The 19644-nt window shown below is 43.1% G+C and overlaps 2 protein-coding genes across 5 annotated transcripts in view; one reads left to right on the top strand and one right to left on the bottom strand.

Moving 5' to 3' along the window:
- ARHGEF2 (Rho/Rac guanine nucleotide exchange factor 2) overlaps window positions 1-19644 on the top strand; it is a 602646-nt gene that overhangs the window by 426304 nt on the left and 156698 nt on the right. The gene's annotated exons all lie outside the window — the stretch shown is intronic.
- Window positions 713-13286, bottom strand: NUDT17 (nudix hydrolase 17). Of its 4 annotated transcripts, none has more exons than XM_063439484.1 (9): window positions 13084-13286; window positions 12329-12467; window positions 11807-11929; window positions 10902-11085; window positions 10720-10745; window positions 10421-10513; window positions 9965-10063; window positions 2319-2455; window positions 713-951 (listed from the first exon to the last, which is right to left on the bottom strand). In XM_063439484.1, exons 2-9 carry the CDS (start codon window positions 12401-12403, stop codon window positions 792-794), a joined length of 897 nt encoding a protein of 298 aa, XP_063295554.1. In that variant the 5' UTR covers window positions 12404-12467; window positions 13084-13286; the 3' UTR covers window positions 713-791. The 4 variants fall into 4 exon arrangements, with proteins under 4 accessions (XP_063295554.1, XP_063295555.1, XP_063295556.1 ...); XM_063439485.1 differs by having other exon boundaries at window positions 13073-13286; XM_063439486.1 differs by having other exon boundaries at window positions 13236-13282.

Below are 19644 nucleotides of genomic sequence, written 5' to 3' on the forward strand. Positions count from 1 at the left end.
TCAACCATAACCTGAAAACCAATCAACATATGATCAGAAAATACTTTCACACTAATAATTTAACATTTCTTAAAACCAAACACAGGATACGGATTGGCATATGAAATATCAAAACTGAAACAGGTCTGTCGTGTCCTTCCTGACTTCCATCTTTGACCTTTGTTCCTGTAATTTTGTAATTAATAAGTATGGTTCTAATGTATATAAACCATTTGTTTCCTAATGATTTCTTCCTACTAAATGTATTTACACAAAAAATTGTACAGAGATTGATGCAAATATACATTTATATATTTTCAGTTGCTTTTTTTTTTTTTTTACACAAAAATATTTATCTACCTTTCAATATTTACAAGTCCTACCCGCCTCTATTTGTAAAATGAAGGTACTGTCTCTTTCAGCATCAGAAAGAGACATCGCATATATTCCAGGTTCCCCGCGGCGTAAGATAGATTAAGGCTGTAGGATGATGACATTTTTGTTGCACAGATTTCTGTATGTAAATATATATATAGTGTTATCTGTATTTTGGCTCCCTGGTTTTTACTCATAAGCAAAAGGAAAACTTAGTGGTAGGATTTATTTCCGTGAAAAATTCTTCCATCAGAAAAATAAATAATTAAACAAAATGTGGTAACGTAAATAAAACTTTATTTGTTCAAACTTTTTCATGTCCTTTGTCTAAACCACTTCTTATAACTTTATTGGCTAGGTAAGAATTTACTGAAGAAGTTGTTGCCTTGCAAAGGAATATGCTTTTGTGCAGTAGTATTCTCACGGAACAAACTCTTTTAACGTTGTTTTGATAGCGTGTCCAGCCACAATCTCAGAGAATATTTGGTGCCAGTGCTGACTCGTTCTATATCTGCCCCGTCAGACGGTGCCCGGTTCAGGAATGTTTCCACAGTGCTATCTACCTGTGTCAGAGAACCAGCCTTTACTTCTGTGATGCTGTTAACGAGAAGATGACATTCAATTAGACAAGGTCTCTGGTTGGTTGACATTTATAGATCATACTGTTAATATGAAAAAGAAAAAAACTGAACAGGGGTGGGAAGTGAGAAAAGACATGAAACATGAATTACCATTAATCAGTGGGGCACACAATGTTCAACATATTTTAGTTTCAGTTTTCTACGGCGTTCCTCAAAATAGTAAGGAATACTGATTGTGACTTTGATATGAAAGTCACCAGGGTTATCCTAATCATTTTAACCTGTTTTAAAAACTTGGACAATCATTTGTGATGTCTGCATTTCAAGACACATCACGGGGTAATAGAAAATGGGGTACAAATGTGGAGGTATAGTTCCCTAACGCTCTCCCCCCTGTTAACACCCCATTTCTGTACCAGAAGTCACACCAATAAAATGTAATTCTGTGTCACAAGGTGGAGATTCAGATAGATATTTTTTACGTACAAACTTATGTCATCAAACTTAAATTTCAACAGAAGCCGTATCATCCTGTACTCTCATGCATGAGTAATAATACAAAACAGACATCTACGAGAGATAACCTTAAACATGTGCAATTGCAGGAACATATTGCACGTCCTACAAAAAGGTGCTTTTCCCACCCCATCTGTCGTGAGTGATGGCTGATGGGCATATTTCGCCAACGTATACAGAAGACAAAGTAATCCCCACTTTGTTGTATGTAAATATTTTTGGATGAATATTTTATACTTTTCAAAATATGATTGTTACAGTTTGACAATACTAGGTATATATGCCTTTACATACATGCTCTCTCTATTGTGTATGACTATGTATTAGGATTTGTACTCTTTTAGTTGTTTTTTTTATTTTGTAGGTAATAGCGACTAGTATGGTATGCTGGGGTGAGTCGTTTGATTTCAAACTTTAGTTCTGATTATCTCTGGAACTGGCCGTGGCATGAGTTATAATTTACCAAAAAACAAAACAAAACAGAAATATTTGTATTCAACAAAGAAATAAAGGCTATCAATAATTTAACATTTTGAATGGCCTAAACAAAACACCAAAGTTCTGAAATACAGTATCTATCCATCTTATGAGTCATGTTCTACTTTTGCATAATCTATGTTTTATATTTCCAAAAAACATTAAACGCCCAGGGTTATTTATGAAAGTGAGAAATGTCCGACATTCAAAGTGAATTTCAAACGTATGGCCAGAACTTTGGCCTTAAATTTTAAATTTACTTGAAATTCCCAACAATTCTTACTTTACAGAATAACCCTGCTCTTGATTACAATTGTAACAAAATAAAATCCCTCTAATTCGGCATGATCTTACTATTTTATGCGTCCTTCAAATAATACTATAGTTTACCTGATTGTGGCTGGCAGGTCTGACATATCCTTCCTTGAATCCTCTTCTCCATCCTCTGTTGCAACAATATGCTCTGCCAGGTAGGGATCCAGCCATACACAAGCACTCACTTCCTGCTCTTCTGGAGACAACGTTTCCTACAATGTAAGCAAGCTGGGTATTCTGCAGGCTTGATTTGAAGGGATTACTGTAGTGTTGGTTTGCATGCCCTGAATGACCAAACTCCTCCCCACTTTCAGAAGTGGACATTTTTTGTTTTCACCCATGGATTGAACCTTTCTCATCCTCAAATATGCTCTCTTGAGTTTCCATGGGTTTCAATCTTAGCATCCCGGTCTAATTGGTGGGAGATTAACCATAATTCACCACCTCATTTATATATTGCATCATGTTGTGCGCAGGCAAACCGTGCCAAATGCAGTCACAATGAATCTTAAGAATTCTATGATGTTGGTGTATTTTGTACAGCTTAGCTATTAGTGGATATACCCCCCATCTAAATCAAGCATATAGCAGTACTGATTCAGTGTTTACAGCTTAAAGCAGGGCTTGGAAATCGTGGACAACTGTCACTTTAAAACAATTTTTTAATAAAATACTTGAATCGAGTTTTCAAGGAGATTAATATATATATATTAAAGTGTATGTAAGAAAATTAAAAAAAAAAAAAAAAAACACATACCTATCTTTAGTATATGACAGGATGTAAATCTTTTACATCTTGGATAAATATTTTATCCTTTTCAAAATACTCTAGAACAGACAGTACTGCTTTAATAAGATTTGTGTTCAGAGGCACAGGTATTCTAAGTTACTCAATCATTCTGCCACATACAGTCATCTTGGGTCAATGTTTGAAATCAGACAGTCTCTATGGTATTGTTACATGCACCTTGGGTCAGACAGTGTATGAAATCAGACAGTCTCTATGGTATTGTTACATGCACCTTGGGTCAGACAGTGTATGAAATCAGACAGTCTCTATGGTATTGTTACATGCACCTTGGGTCAGACAGTGTATGAAATCAGACAGTCTCTATAGTATTGTTACATGCACCTTGGGTCAGACAGTGTATGAAATCAGACAGTCTCTATGGTATTGTTACATGCACCTTGGGTCAGACAGTGTTTGAAATCAGACAGTCTCTATGGTATTGTTACATGCACCTTGGGTCAGGCAGTGTATGAAATCAGACAGTCTCTATGGTATTGTTACATGCACCTTGGGTCAGACAGTGTATGAAATCAGACAGTCTCTATGGTATGGTTACATGCACCTTGGGTCAGACAGTGTTTGAAATCAGACAGTCTCTATGGTATTGTTACATGCACCTTGGGTCAGGCAGTGTATGAAATCAGACAGTCTCTATGGTATTGTTACATGCACCTTGGGTCAGACAGTGTTTGAAATCAGACAGTCTCTATGGTATTGTTACATGCACCTTGGGTCAGACAGTGTTTGAAATCAGACAGTCTCTATGGTATGGTTACATGCACCTTGGGTCAGGCAGTGTATGAAATCAGACAGTCTCTATGGTATAGTTACATGCACCTTGGGTCAGACAGTCTCTATGGTATTGTTACATGCACCTTGGGTCAGACAGTGTATGAAATCAGACAGTCTCTATGGTATTGTTACATGCACCTTGGGTCAGACAGTGTATGAAATCAGACAGTCTCTATGGTATGGTTACATGCACCTTGGGTCAGACAGTGTTTGAAATCAGACAGTCTCTATGGTATTGTTACATGCACCTTGGGTCAGACAGTGTTTGAAATCAGACAGTCTCTATGGTATGGTTACATGCACCTTGGGTCAGGCAGTGTATGAAATCAGACAGTCTCTATGGTATAGTTACATGCACCTTGGGTCAGACAGTGTATGAAATCAGACAGTCTCTATGGTATGGTTACATGCACCTTGGGTCAGACAGTGTATGAAATCAGACAGTCTCTATGGTATTGTTACATGCACCTTGGGTCATGCAGTGTATGAAATCAGACAGTCTCTATGGTATTGTTACATGCACCTTGGGTCAGACAGTGTATGAAATCAGACAGTCTCTATGGTATTGTTACATGCACCTTGGGTCAGACAGTGTATGAAATCAGACAGTCTCTATGGTATTGTTACATGCACCTTGGGTCAGACAGTGTATGAAATCAGACAGTCTCTATAGTATTGTTACATGCACCTTGGGTCAGACAGTGTATGAAATCAGACAGTCTCTATGGTATTGTTACATGCACCTTGGGTCAGACAGTGTTTGAAATCAGACAGTCTCTATGGTATTGTTACATGCACCTTGGGTCAGGCAGTGTATGAAATCAGACAGTCTCTATGGTATTGTTACATGCACCTTGGGTCAGACAGTGTATGAAATCAGACAGTCTCTATGGTATGGTTACATGCACCTTGGGTCAGACAGTGTTTGAAATCAGACAGTCTCTATGGTATTGTTACATGCACCTTGGGTCAGGCAGTGTATGAAATCAGACAGTCTCTATGGTATTGTTACATGCACCTTGGGTCAGACAGTGTTTGAAATCAGACAGTCTCTATGGTATTGTTACATGCACCTTGGGTCAGACAGTGTTTGAAATCAGACAGTCTCTATGGTATGGTTACATGCACCTTGGGTCAGGCAGTGTATGAAATCAGACAGTCTCTATGGTATAGTTACATGCACCTTGGGTCAGACAGTCTCTATGGTATTGTTACATGCACCTTGGGTCAGACAGTGTATGAAATCAGACAGTCTCTATGGTATTGTTACATGCACCTTGGGTCAGACAGTGTATGAAATCAGACAGTCTCTATGGTATGGTTACATGCACCTTGGGTCAGACAGTGTTTGAAATCAGACAGTCTCTATGGTATTGTTACATGCACCTTGGGTCAGACAGTGTTTGAAATCAGACAGTCTCTATGGTATGGTTACATGCACCTTGGGTCAGGCAGTGTATGAAATCAGACAGTCTCTATGGTATAGTTACATGCACCTTGGGTCAGACAGTGTATGAAATCAGACAGTCTCTATGGTATGGTTACATGCACCTTGGGTCAGACAGTGTATGAAATCAGACAGTCTCTATGGTATTGTTACATGCACCTTGGGTCATGCAGTGTATGAAATCAGACAGTCTCTATGGTATTGTTACATGCACCTTGGGTCAGACAGTGTATGAAATCAGACAGTCTCTATGGTATGGTTACATGCACCTTGGGTCAGACAGTGTATGAAATCAGACAGTCTCTATGGTATTGTTACATGCACCTTGGGTCAGACAGTGTATGAAATCAGACAGTCTCTATGGTATGGTTACATGCACCTTGGGTCAGACAGTGTATGAAATCAGACAGTCTCTATGGTATGGTTACATGCACCTTGGGTCAGACAGTGTTTGAAATCAGACAGTCTCTATGGTATTGTTACATGCACCTTGGGTCAGACAGTGTTTGAAATCAGACAGTCTCTATGGTATGGTTACATGCACCTTGGGTCAGGCAGTGTATGAAATCAGACAGTCTCTATGGTATAGTTACATGCACCTTGGGTCAGACAGTCTCTATGGTATTGTTACATGCACCTTGGGTCAGACAGTGTATGAAATCAGACAGTCTCTATGGTATTGTTACATGCACCTTGGGTCAGACAGTGTATGAAATCAGACAGTCTCTATGGTATGGTTACATGCACCTTGGGTCAGACAGTGTTTGAAATCAGACAGTCTCTATGGTATTGTTACATGCACCTTGGGTCAGACAGTGTTTGAAATCAGACAGTCTCTATGGTATGGTTACATGCACCTTGGGTCAGGCAGTGTATGAAATCAGACAGTCTCTATGGTATAGTTACATGCACCTTGGGTCAGACAGTGTATGAAATCAGACAGTCTCTATGGTATGGTTACATGCACCTTGGGTCAGACAGTGTATGAAATCAGACAGTCTCTATGGTATTGTTACATGCACCTTGGGTCATGCAGTGTATGAAATCAGACAGTCTCTATGGTATTGTTACATGCACCTTGGGTCAGACAGTGTATGAAATCAGACAGTCTCTATGGTATGGTTACATGCACCTTGGGTCAGACAGTGTATGAAATCAGACAGTCTCTATGGTATTGTTACATGCACCTTGGGTCAGACAGTGTATGAAATCAGACAGTCTCTATGGTATGGTTACATGTACCTTGGGTCAGACAGTGTATGAAATCAGACAGTCTCTATGGTATGGTTACATGCACCTTGGGTCAGACAGTGTATGAAATCAGACAGTCTCTATGGTATTGTTACATGCACCTTGGGTCAGACAGTGTATGAAATCAGACAGTCTCTATGGTATTGTTACATGCACCTTGGGTCAGACAGTGTATGAAATCAGACAGTCTCTATGGTATTGTTACATGCACCTTGGGTCAGGCAGTGTATGAAATCAGACAGTCTCTATGGTATTGTTACATGCACCTTGGGTCAGGCAGTGTATGAAATCAGACAGTCTCTATGGTATGGTTACATGCACCTTGGGTCAGGCAGTGTATGAAATCAGACAGTCTCTATGGTATTGTTACATGCACCTTGGGTCAGACAGTGTATGAAATCAGACAGTCTCTATGGTATTGTTACATGCACCTTGGGTCAGACAGTGTATGAAATCAGACAGTCTCTATGGTATTGTTACATGCACCTTGGGTCAGACAGTGTATGAAATCAAACAGTCTCTATGGTATTGTTACATGCACCTTGGGTCAGACAGTGTATGAAATCAGACAGTCTCTATGGTATGGTTACATGCACCTTGGGTCAGACAGTGTATGAAATCAGACAGTCTCTATGGTATGGTTACATGCACCTTGGGTCAGGCAGTGTTTGAAATCAGACAGTCTCTATGGTATTGTTACATGCACCTTGGGTCAGACAGTGTATGAAATCAGACAGTCTCTATGGTATGGTTACATGCACCTTGGGTCAGGCAGTGTTTGAAACCAGACAGTCTCTATGGTATTGTTACATGCACCTTGGGTCAGACAGTGTATGAAATCAGACAGTCTCTATGGTATTGTTACATGCACCTTGGGTCAGACAGTGTATGAAATCAAACAGTCTCTATGGTATTGTTACATGCACCTTGGGTCAGACAGTGTTTGAAATCAGACAGTCTCTATGGTATTGTTACATGCACCTTGGGTCAGACAGTGTATGAAATCAAACAGTCTCTATGGTATGGTTACATGCACCTTGGGTCAGACAGTGTATGAAATCAGACAGTCTCTATGGTATTGTTACATGTACCTTGGGTCAGACAGTGTATGAAATCAGACAGTCTCTATGGTATTGTTACATGCACCTTGGGTCAGACAGTGTATGAAATCAGACAGTCTCTATGGTATTGTTACATGCACCTTGGGTCAGACAGTGTATGAAATCAGACAGTCTCTATGTAAGTGTGACGGACCGCTGACACTCCAACCGAGTACCTCCGCTAATCGATGCTCCTAGTGCTTGCCGAGGACTCCAAGCACTCAAACCGACACCATCAGCACTGCAGACCCCACTTCCAGCAATGCAGCTGCGCCGGGGTATCGCCGTCTTTCACCCACCCTGGACCCAAGGCAAGGAACCAGCTTCCAGTGGGTAGACCTCTCCTATATCCAGAGAGCAGGAACAAGCTCTTACAAGAGCTTATACTCAGGGGAGTATTGTGATATAGCAATCCCCAAGAGTGTAGTTATGCCATCCCCCAAGCATGAGCCAAGGCTTCAAGAAAGGGTCAAGTAGTTCTGTTTAATTGGCACTAAAGGGCTTTCTTTTATGGAGGTCTTACACATACAGGACCGCCCACAAGGTTTTGAAGAACAAACCAATCAATACATTACAACACAGCTAAACACTCCCATTCATACAAGCAGAAATCATCCCCTCTGCCTGTGATACAATTATCTCAACACAATAGCCTAACTTAATTATCACAGGCAGAAAATACACAGTTTTACACAACATTCACAACTTTAAAAGAATACATCACATTCACATAACTTACATTTTCAGAATCAGCATACTCCAAATACAAACATACTCAAAACTCAGGCAATTCCTTCCATTGGTTTAAAAGTTAGGTCGAAGTCCTTTGTGATCACTGCAAGCATGGCTTTTCCTGCCCAAACCAGTTCCACAGAGTTAGGCTGTGTGAGATAAGTGGCTTAACTGGGTGTGGTAAGCCAACTATCTCCAAGTACAGAAAAGATCCCTATTCACAACAACAGCAAAAATACATAACTCCTATCATACTGTACAGAACCCCCACATTCAACCAATCTCCAGATAGCTTGGATCTGAGCGCTCAATATATACGAACAGCGCTCAGATCCCACAACCACAGTCAAATCGCCATGGGGTTAAAGTTACAGCATGGGCTGATGTGACGGGCCATAGTCATGAGGCAAGAGGCTAGCCATTAGTCCTCTCCAGGTAGAAGTGGCGAAGGGCACTTCGTCACAGTATGGTTACATGCACCTTGGGTCAGACAGTGTTTGAAATCAGACAGTCTCTATGGTATGGTTACATGCACCTTGGGTCAGACAGTGTATGAAATCAGACAGTCTCTATGGTATTGTTACATGTACCTTGGGTCAGACAGTGTATGAAATCAGACAGTCTCTATGGTATTGTTACATGCACCTTGGGTCAGACAGTGTATGAAATCAGACAGTCTCTATGGTATGGTTACATGCACCTTGGGTCAGGCAGTGTATGAAATCAGACAGTCTCTATGGTATGGTTACATGCACCTTGGGTCATGCAGTGTTTGAAACCAGACAGTCTCTATGGTATGGTTACATGCACCTTGGGTCAGACAGTGTTTCAAATCAGACAGACAGTCTCTATGGTATGGTTACATGCACCTTGGGTCAGGCAGTGTATGAAATCAGACAGTCTCTATGGTATTGTAACATGCACCTTGGGTCAGACAGTGTTTCAAATCAGACAGACAGTCTCTATGGTATGGTTACATGCACCTTGGGTCAGGCAGTGTATGAAATCAGACAGTCTCTATGGTATTGTTACATGTACCTTGGGTCAGACAGTGTATGAAATCAAACAGTCTCTATGGTATTGTTACATGCACCTTGGGTCAGACAGTGTATGAAATCAGACAGTCTCTATGGTATGGTTACATGCACCTTGGGTCAGGCAGTGTATGAAATCAGACAGTCTCTATGGTATGGTTACATGCACCTTGGGTCAGACAGTGTATGAAATCAGGCAGTTATGAAATCAGATAGGCTCTATAGTATGGTTACATGCACCTTGGGTCAGGCAGTGTTTGAAAATAAACAATTCATCTCTGTGGTTTTTCATGGTTCTGTGAAGGGAGTGAAGCAAGGAAGACCACAGAGACTTAACTGTCTGTTTTCAAAAACTGGCCGAACCAAGGTGTATGTATATGGTTGAAGGATCCTGTCATATACTATAGGTAGGGAGGAGTTTTTCTAACTTTTTATTTTTACAGATTTCATTAAATATATATATTTATATTTCCTTTCACAACATGATGAAAGGAATTACAATTAAAAAAATATTTTTGAGGTGACAGTTGTCCTTTAAGCTTTGGAACGCAAGGGGGAGGTGTTGGCAAAGGTACCTGCAGTTCTTGGTGTGTCTCGTTGGATAAAACTAGGAGGTAAACCACAATGTGGTGGCGACGAGGTAGTCCTTGACTCAGCAAGGGAGGGAATGCAGACTGTGGGAAGAACATAGGACATTAGAGCGTGAATTGACCTGTTTGAGGCATACTATAATGTGGTTAAGCAACTGGTTCGTACTTAAATTAAAGTTCTTCATCTTTATAATTCACATCACAAGCAATGCTGGCCCATAGTACATCAAATGACATCTGCTAGAAAAGCAAGACGGTTTAAAACGTACTTCACCACAAATTAACCACTATTGGATCGGTGCTGAACACACTAGGAGGTTGGTATCTGAAAACTAAACACTTAATAAAAAGTAATGTAAACACAACATAAATGTAGCCCGAGTTAAAGTTTGGCTATATAATTTGAACATTCCAAAATGGAACACTAATCGTTAACCTTACCTCCCAGAGTCCCAGCATGCTCCAGGAGATGCTCTCAGTGTGGATCTGCAAGCCGGTCTCTTCCTGCAGCTCCCTTAGTCCTGCTTCAAGGAGCTGTCGACAGACAGGCGGACATAAAACACATGGCATAGGCTCCTGCAGAGGTGGGTCAATGCTAGATCGACTTTTATGGGGCTAATTTATGGAGATGACCGCTTTATAGAGTTTTACAAATGAAACTCTGTATTCTGCTATGTGTGGTACAGTTATGAAAACTACAATACCACTGATATAGCACATCAAATTCATTGTCCACTCACCTGCTCCCCTGACTCGATGTGACCCCCTAAAAAATATATAAATACAATTTTTTTTAAAATGAGAGAACACATGCACAAATTCAACATCAAACTTGACGGCACAGAAATCTTTGTTTCTCCCACAGCGAAATGTCAACATTCTTTCATACAAATGTCAATCAGAAGTCTTAGACTGTAGATACCTGGAGGAACCCAGACATTAGGAAAGATGGACAGGTTTTTGGTTCTTCTAGTTAAAAGAACTTTCTGGTTGATTGACTGAAGAAGCACAGCGACCCCAACGTCCACACCTCGATTCCGAACTTCCTGAGGAAGTGATGCAGCTTGCGATGAGCTGATGTTCATGATTGGACAGAAGGCTGGACTCTTAAAAAAAAAAAAAAAAAAGAGGACAGTAGGACTTAAAATACAATAAAAATTAGCTGAATTATAAAAAGAATAGTATATTGAGGAGGTGAAGTATGCAAGAACCCGTAGGAGAGAAACAGATATTGCAGTATTTGGTGAGGTTTTATATTCCTTTACCTTACATTTCGATCTTTACTATTCTTCCATGCCAAATACTCTTAATATAACTAATTTAAAAAAAAGTCGTTGGGTGCCCCCAATAAAACTGTTCCGAATGCTCACAGTTTGGAACAAGAACAAGTGTATAAAAATTATTTTATACACAGTATCTGAATCACAATGGAAATAGAATGCAGCAATATCAGTTATAAGTTATTGGTTAAACAAATGCACAGGGTCAACAGTGCTGGCATGTTTCTGAGCACAATACACCAATAGGCATAGGGCTCTACTGCATAGTTACCTGGTGGCACAGGGCTGCATAGCAATGCTACTTAATGCTACAAGTTCTGCTGGCTAGTAAGTGCTGTCCTTGTTCAATATAGTGTTAAGAAATAAACCAGTGCTCTCAGCTGTGTGTCACAGTAATATGCACGGTGATCTGTGCCATCAAATATACAAAGCACAACCACCATGATGATCCACAGAAGGAAATCATAGCTTCTTCCATACTGGAAAAAGTCAAAGTTCTGCCTTTGGCATGGACACTGGTGGTATGGTGATTAGTTTCATGATTTACCTTTAACTGAACGCTAATGGAGTTGCTGAATTGCTGATCCGATATAATGAACCGGTTCTGCTCCAGTCCACAATTTACAAACACCTTGTTCTGCTGACCCCCAGAGTAGTACCCCGTTATGCTCTGAAATACAGAAACACTTCATGTGGTCGTTTAGTAAACAATAATACTGTCTAAACACGTAACATCTAAGCTACTGTGAGACGTCACCCAGATATCATAGATCATACCCTGCCTCTAGCAGCGTTCTCCATTGGAAAAAAAATGAAACACTACTTCTCCCAGATTCAAAATGCGTAGCAGTTACAAAAGAACCATGACAATATCAAAATTACCCACCAATAATTATTTTAGCTTTTTTGTTTGTTTGTTATGTTTGTTAAGCAATTTATCCTGCCATCGCGCCAAGGCAATCTCTGGAACTTCCCTGCTTCCTCTGCAAACCCACAGCAAAGATAGCACAGATTAGCTAACAAGTGTATCTCGATAGAGCGTACGGTCAGAAGAAAGAGTGTTACGCACCTGGACGAACTTTGCACATTGCAGCAGAGAACTCTCCTTACTCAGATAAACAAGAACGCGCTTAGCCGACTCCATTTTGTGTGTTCACAATCTGGTTGAACGAAGTGCATTATTTAGATCTTCTTTTCACTGGTACAACCTAAAAGACAAAAACGAACATTTTTTTTATTGGCATTTCTAAAATGGACGGCAAAATCCGGCATCACAGATGTTGCTGAACTAAAACTCCCATGATTCTCTGGCCGTCTCTTGCATTCAAAGAATTCTGGGAGTTGTAGGCCATCAACATCTGGCTGGGGCATGGGGGTGTGGGGTGCAAAGTTTGCAATTTCTGCTTTAAATATAAGCTTTATTTGATCAGGGCCCTCACTACCTTCTGTTCCTGCACATCTATCTTACAGTCCTGTGTTATATACTGGCACTAGAGAAATAATAAAGCTTCCTTAAAAGCCATTAAATATTATGAAAACACTTACTAAAATAAGTTGAGCAACAGAAGAAATAATATTAATATTAATTACCACTTCTTCATTTTACCTGGTTCTCTGAACATGCAAGAAATTATGGGACTGTTCCACATTTAGATGTTGTACTGTGTACCAGGCTGTGCCAGACAAGGCTGGCATTTTATGCAAATCTGGGTAATCATATTTATAATATTAATAAACAGTGAGGAGGGTTACCATTAAAATAGCTCATAAAAGGCACACAATCACAAGCACACAGGTCTGCAGACAGATATACCTTCCTCCTACCTGCTGTCATAGCCTCAGACCATGTTTGGAGACAAACAAACCATTCATCAATTAACAGAATGTGAAGAGGTACAGTACAGCTCTATCTTATTGTACCACCTCTGCCGGGAGAACAGTCAACTAGTCCACTACCCCTTCGGCAAAACACTTACAGCTTTGAATCATGATTCAGGAAGTAATCCAATCCCAGAATCCTTTGTGACTGGAGAGTAGACAATGAGGCCCTCTGGTGGCCAAATAGCAGAATGGTTCAGCAATATGGAGAGATTTTAATGGGTTGGTACATATCACAAGGAAATATGTCCACAAATATGAGTGCTATGGTTAGACCTCATTGCAATGTTTTCTATAAAGTTTATCTTATTAAAGAGGAAGTTATACTGGATACAATAGTTTTAAATCAAGGAAATAAAAGTATATTATTTATATTAATCAGTTTTATAACTGTATGTTTAGCGTAAGATAGTTTCAGGCATACATGAAAGTTGTTGTTTTTAAAAAGGCAGAGGGAGGGCATTATATGCAAACTATCTTATATTTCCCATAATTTCTTTCATGGACAGCCTTCCTAGTATCAGTTCCTGTTGATGTCAATAATTCTTCATCTCCCCATGCTGACATATATACGCTGAGAAAGGAGTGGTAATATTTTGCAGGGATAGAGGCCATTACCCGGTTATTTATTAGTGTGTTAAGCTGGTTTCATATACACTTCAGCTTGCTTTTTGACAAAACTATACACATCAGTAATATATACTGAGATACATACATTTAATCTCCATCTATGCCTTGTTTTAACAAATTTGCTATCAGAGGTATAGGTTTTATCAAAGCTTTGTGGCATAAAGGTCTATACTAATGGCATAGTGTGTGTGATGAGAATTGATTGACAGCTGAAGAGCAGGAGAACCCTGAACCAGCTAAGTCTCCTCCTCTCCTTCACAGCAGTTTCAGAGCAAGAGCTGCTATATGCTATAATATTTCTGGCTGGCAAGAATCAAACTAGTACTAATTGGGGTGACAAAACCCAGTATGTTGACATGGGGGAGACATCTTTAAAAATGGGTTGAGTTGCAATGATTTTTTGTTTCAGTGAAATGTTATATACTATTAACTGTGAATTTAGAGATCAAAGGAGCGTCTCTTGTGTAGGGGGGCACAATATTTAAATGGGCGTTTAACCGGGGCTCACATTATTAATGTTGAGTCCGCTTACGAAAGAAATAGACAGGCTCCTCCTGATTTACACTCTCAGACACAAGTACACACATCCTAGACAGACAAGCAAAGATACACAAACTGATACCCTCAGACAAACACACACAGAGATACACATTCATAGACAGACAGACACACACAGCTGCTCACTCCCAGGCACAAAGACACATACACATGTTGAATTACATACGATGCATGTTGATTATAGACACACTCCTGTTTGCCAAACATTTGGATGCAGGAGGGTGGTATTTGTGGGGTTAAGTGGAGGCAGACTGGAACAATTTACTGACTTAACTATCATGTTCTCGTAGCACTGACTAAAGAATAAAGGGCTCCTTGAATTCAGTCTGGTACGCACACTGTAGTGGTTATGGTGCTTGGAGTAACAATTCTTGATAAATGATTGATGGTAAGATTGAAAGGGTTATTGCTGTAATGGACTCAACTCCCCTCGGTTCTCGATCCCTCGGGCACCAAAATTAACGTTGATGGAGAATCATTGTCAGCATTAAAGACACGGACAACAGGATGCTTTGACAAGATTTCTCGCTCTGTATTACTTCGAAGCTAGCATTTATACACAGTTTCTCACGTAAGCCGTGAAATTTATCGTTTCCTTGTAGTTAATAGTACATACTTGTCTGACATTAAAAGATAAGCATTTGAATAAAGACGGGACAGGAACATCCAGAGGTCAAGCAAGGTCGCACATCCTCTAGAACAGTGATGGCGAACCTTTTTGAGCCTGAGTGCCCAAACCGTTATACATGCCAACTTTTTTTCCCTTAAAGTGCCAACACGGCAATTAAACCCAAATACTGAGGTTTAAGTTTAGAAAAAACAACTCGTACTGTTGTCCGAACTAACTTTTGTTTTAAAAGAACACAGAGAGGGGGGCGGAGCTAGCTGCAGACCAGCACGGACGCATAGTGCATCGCTCCGTGCCAAAACTAGCAAAAACCCGAATTAACGGTGGAAATCAGGCACCTACCTTTCACAAATCCGACCCACAGATCGTGGCAAAGAACATGGGCAAGAAAAATAAAAAACCACGATCGGACAAAACGCTGCTCAGCCAAGATATCGGCGAACTCCTGCGGAACTCGCAGAAGGCCGCATGGGGGAAAATGGCGCTGGGAGACGACGGGTACTCCGATTCATCTGGAGATTTTTACCCAGACCCAGAAGCAGGCGCATCGCTCAGCCAGCCCACAGGGCACACAATCAAAACCTCCCAGGCAGAAGAACCTGTCACTGCAGCCCTACTAACGAAAATGTTTATGGAGCTCAGACAAGACCTGGCGGCGGACCGAGCTCACTTCAAGGAGGCAATGGAGGGGGCCACCACGAGGCTCACCCACTTGGAAACCAAAGCTACCTCCCAAGACACACGTCTAACCACCCTGGAACACAGAATGTATGACCTCCAGAAACAACAAATAGGCACAGCAGAGAGGGTGGAGGCCTTGGAGGACCACAGAAGGAGACTCAACTTAAAGGTTAGAGGGGTGCCGGATGATATAGGGCTAGCAGACCTCCCACACTATATGAGGCGCCTGATTGCAACGCTAATGCAACCAAAACAGGCAAAACTGCTCAAAATGGACGGACTGTTCCGCTTGCCCAAGCCGACCAACGCACCCCCCACCGCCACAGCCGATATTATTGTGAGATTTCAATCCTATCAGGACAAGACTGCGGACTTAGCAGCGACCCGAGGGAAAACCCCTCTAACATTCGAGGACTCTCAACTACTTCTGTTTCCTGACCTAACGAGAAGCACCCTAAGCTGGCGCAAATCGCTGCAACCAAGCCTACAACATCTAAGATCCAACAATATTCAGTATCGCTGGGGAACTCCAAAGCTCATCACCTTCACATTTCAAGGGACTATCTTCCGAGCAAGAAGCCTACAAGAGCTGGACACATATCTGAACCAACTAGGCCTGACGGTCACACGACCAGAGCCATCGACCACCTTGTCCAGTCTGGACCCTACCGCGACAAAAGAATTTATACCCAGGTCCTCTCGACGCCCGACGCAAGCGGGTGACACAACCTGAACGCCACCAAAAGAACACTGCTCAATCTTTCAGGATGCCATAGACTCCACCACAAAAACCCGTGACTATATCCACCAAGTTAATTTGTTTTATTGTTGTTCCTTTTTCTTTATGTTTAATAAGTATTTCTTTGGCAAGCTGTCCCCAAGATGGTAACCCTTATCAATGTACACACCCAGGCCGGCCAGAGGGGACTGAGGCCCCATAGTATTAGCAACTCAGGAAATACCACGCAGCCATAGTGATTGTGCCCGCTTAAAAAGAGGCCCCAGATCAGGGAGTTTTGTAGAGGCACGAGCCCTGACATACAACTCCCCCTCCTCTTACTCCTTACCCCGGAACGCGAGATGACTCACCGTGATAAATCCCTGGAGGGGGTTCCTCTTCCCCTGACGCACTTAAGCGTTTACTACTTATGATGCCCTTATTTTACCTTTCCTCTACTTCTGCGCTCAGGGGATTGTCAATTTATTGTATTTTAATGTTGTCCTACTTGTTAAAAAAAAACTAAAACCCACTCAGCATGGGACTGTAACCCAACTACTAATTATCAATGTATTGTTAAATGTGAACTCTTAGAGCTTTAGCCCACATATTGTACCGTATTGCCTTATCAACATGCTGAGTGATCAAAAATAAAGAATTGAAAAAAAGAACACAGAGAGTTCAATGATACAAAATTTAAATAATGATATAAATAGATCAAATAACGCTTATATTTATTAGTATCTCCAACAAAAGCAATACATACACACAGACTGCTGAATACATACACACAGTCTGCTGAATACACACACACACAAGACTGCTGAATACAGAGACTGCTGAATACACACACAGACTGCTGAGTACACACACACAGTCCGCTGAGTACACACACACACACACACACACACACACAGTCCGCTGAATACACACACAGACTGCTGAATACACGCACACACACACAGACTGACGAATACACGCACACACAGACAGACTGCTGAATACACACACATACTGCATTGAGGTGTGAGGTGCTGTGTGTGGGGGGGGTGCTGTGTAAGTGTATGAGGGGTGCTGCGTAAGTGTATGAGGGGTGCTGTGTAAGTGTGTGGGGGGTGCTGTGTAAGTGTGTGGGGGGTGCTGTGTGTGTGTGGGGTGCTGTGTGTGGGGGGGGGTTCTGTGTGTGTGTGAGGGGTGCTGTATGTGTGTGTGTGTGTGGTGCTGTATGTGTGTGTGTTTGTGAGGGGTGCTGTGTATGTGTGTGTGTGTGTGTGTGTGTGTGTGAGGGGTGCTGTGTGTGTGTGTGTGTGTGTGTTTGTGAGGGGTGCTGTATGTGTGTGTGTGTATGAGGGGTAATGTGTGTGTGAGAGGGGTGCTGTGCTGTGTGGGGGGTAAGGGTGCTGGGCAGGGGTAAGGGTGCTGGGCGGGGGTAAGGGTGCTGGGCGGGGGTAGGGGTACTGCTGTGGGGGGATAGGAGTGCTGTGGGGGGGTAGGGGTGCTGTGGGGGGGTAGGGGTGCCGTGGGGGGTAGGGGTACCGTGGGGGGGTAGGGGTACCGTGGGGGGGTAGGCGTACTGTGGGGGGGGGGGTAGGGGTACTGTGTGGGGGCTAGGGGTACTGTGTGGGGGGGTAGGGGTACTGTGTGGGGGGGTAGGGGTAGTGCTGGGGGGATAGGGGTACTGCTGGGGGGTAGGGGTACTGCTGTGGGGGGGTAGGGGTACTGCTGGGGGGGTAGGGGTACTGCTGGGGGGGTAAGGGTCCCTGGTGGTCCGGTGGTGGTAAGCACTGCAGGGGGAGGAATCTGTGAAGCAGCTCCCCTGCCCTCCCGTTTTCCCCGGTACTCGTTTTCCTGGCACTAGAGTGTCCTGAGGGTGCCCCCACCCTCAGGGACCCACTCCCGCCAGGCTCTGGGGGGAGGAAGGGGTTAAACTTACCTCTTTCTCCAGCGCCAGGCGGGGAGCTTTCCTCCTCCTCTCCTTCTTCCTTGCGACGTCATCGGCTGAATGCGCATGCGCGGCAGGAGCCGCACTCGCATTCAGCCGGTCGCATAGGAAAGCATTTACAATGCTTTCCTATGGACGCTTGCGTGCTCTCACTGTGATAGCGCACCCATGTAGCACAAAGTTACGGCACAGTTGCCAAAGTTCTAGACATGCCAGAACATGCAGATCACACACACAGCGGCCACTAACCGTGAACCTCATAGCAGATACAAAGACCCACCCTCCCTCACGGTGCCCCCCACCCGTCTCCTCGCCTCCCCCCCCCTCCCCGACTCCCATCCCTGGCTCAGCCAACTCAAACCACTCAGGGGCAGGTCAAAGGCGGACCCTGTCACTGCTTGCGAACACCTCCCTTACAGGCCTCAACTCCCCTGGGAGCCACTACACGGACCTCAGGTCAAGAGACCGAGTCCCCCGCCTACCTCACAACTGGCTAGCTAGATAAGTCCAGTTCACAATCCACCGACCCTCAAGGGGCGGCTCTCCGACCCGCCGCGCCCACGCGAGAGGGGCCCAAACAATCCCCCCCTCCTGCTATTACCCGCCCTCCCTACTGACCCCACACCAAACTAACCACCTACTAAATAACCATTCACCCCAAAAGGGATCCATCCCCTACAGCCCCCCATCAACAATGGCACGCACAGCCATAAACACCAACTCGGCATGGCACCACAGAACCTCAAGATCCGCCTCACCTCACTCAACGTAAAAGGACTGAACTCACCAGACAAGAGGCACGGGATCCTACGCTGGGCCAAACGCACAGGGGCGGATATCGTCCTACTCCAGGAAACCCACTTCACCGACCGCAAACACTTTCCGTTGGTCAACAGACACTTTAAAAGATATTACCTAGCCAATTCCTCGGAACCAAAAACTAAAGGGGTCGCAATCTTATTGCGCAACTCCTGCCCCCTGGAGGACATACAAACTCTCAAAGATCCAGCAGGGAGATTCCTCTTCCTCACCGGGCGCATGGGCACAAGCCCACTAACGATATGCTCGCTATACGCACCCACTATCCCAGACACCTCATTCTGGCACACTTTCAAGGCCCACCTAACCAGCCTATCCGCTAAACACCTGAATTCCTAAATGACACATCCTTGCTGGACGCCTGGAGACTCCAGCACCCGTCATCCAAGGACTACACCTTCTACTCCCACACACATCAGTCATATTCTCGCATCGACGGCTTCCTCGTTTCTCATGCAGTCCAACCTTGGACCACCCACACACACATAGGCAACATCGCATGGTCGGACCACGCGGAAGTCACGCTGACAA

Source organism: Pelobates fuscus, chromosome 13 (genome assembly GCF_036172605.1).
Source record: "Pelobates fuscus isolate aPelFus1 chromosome 13, aPelFus1.pri, whole genome shotgun sequence".
NCBI lineage: Eukaryota > Metazoa > Chordata > Amphibia > Anura > Pelobatidae > Pelobates > Pelobates fuscus.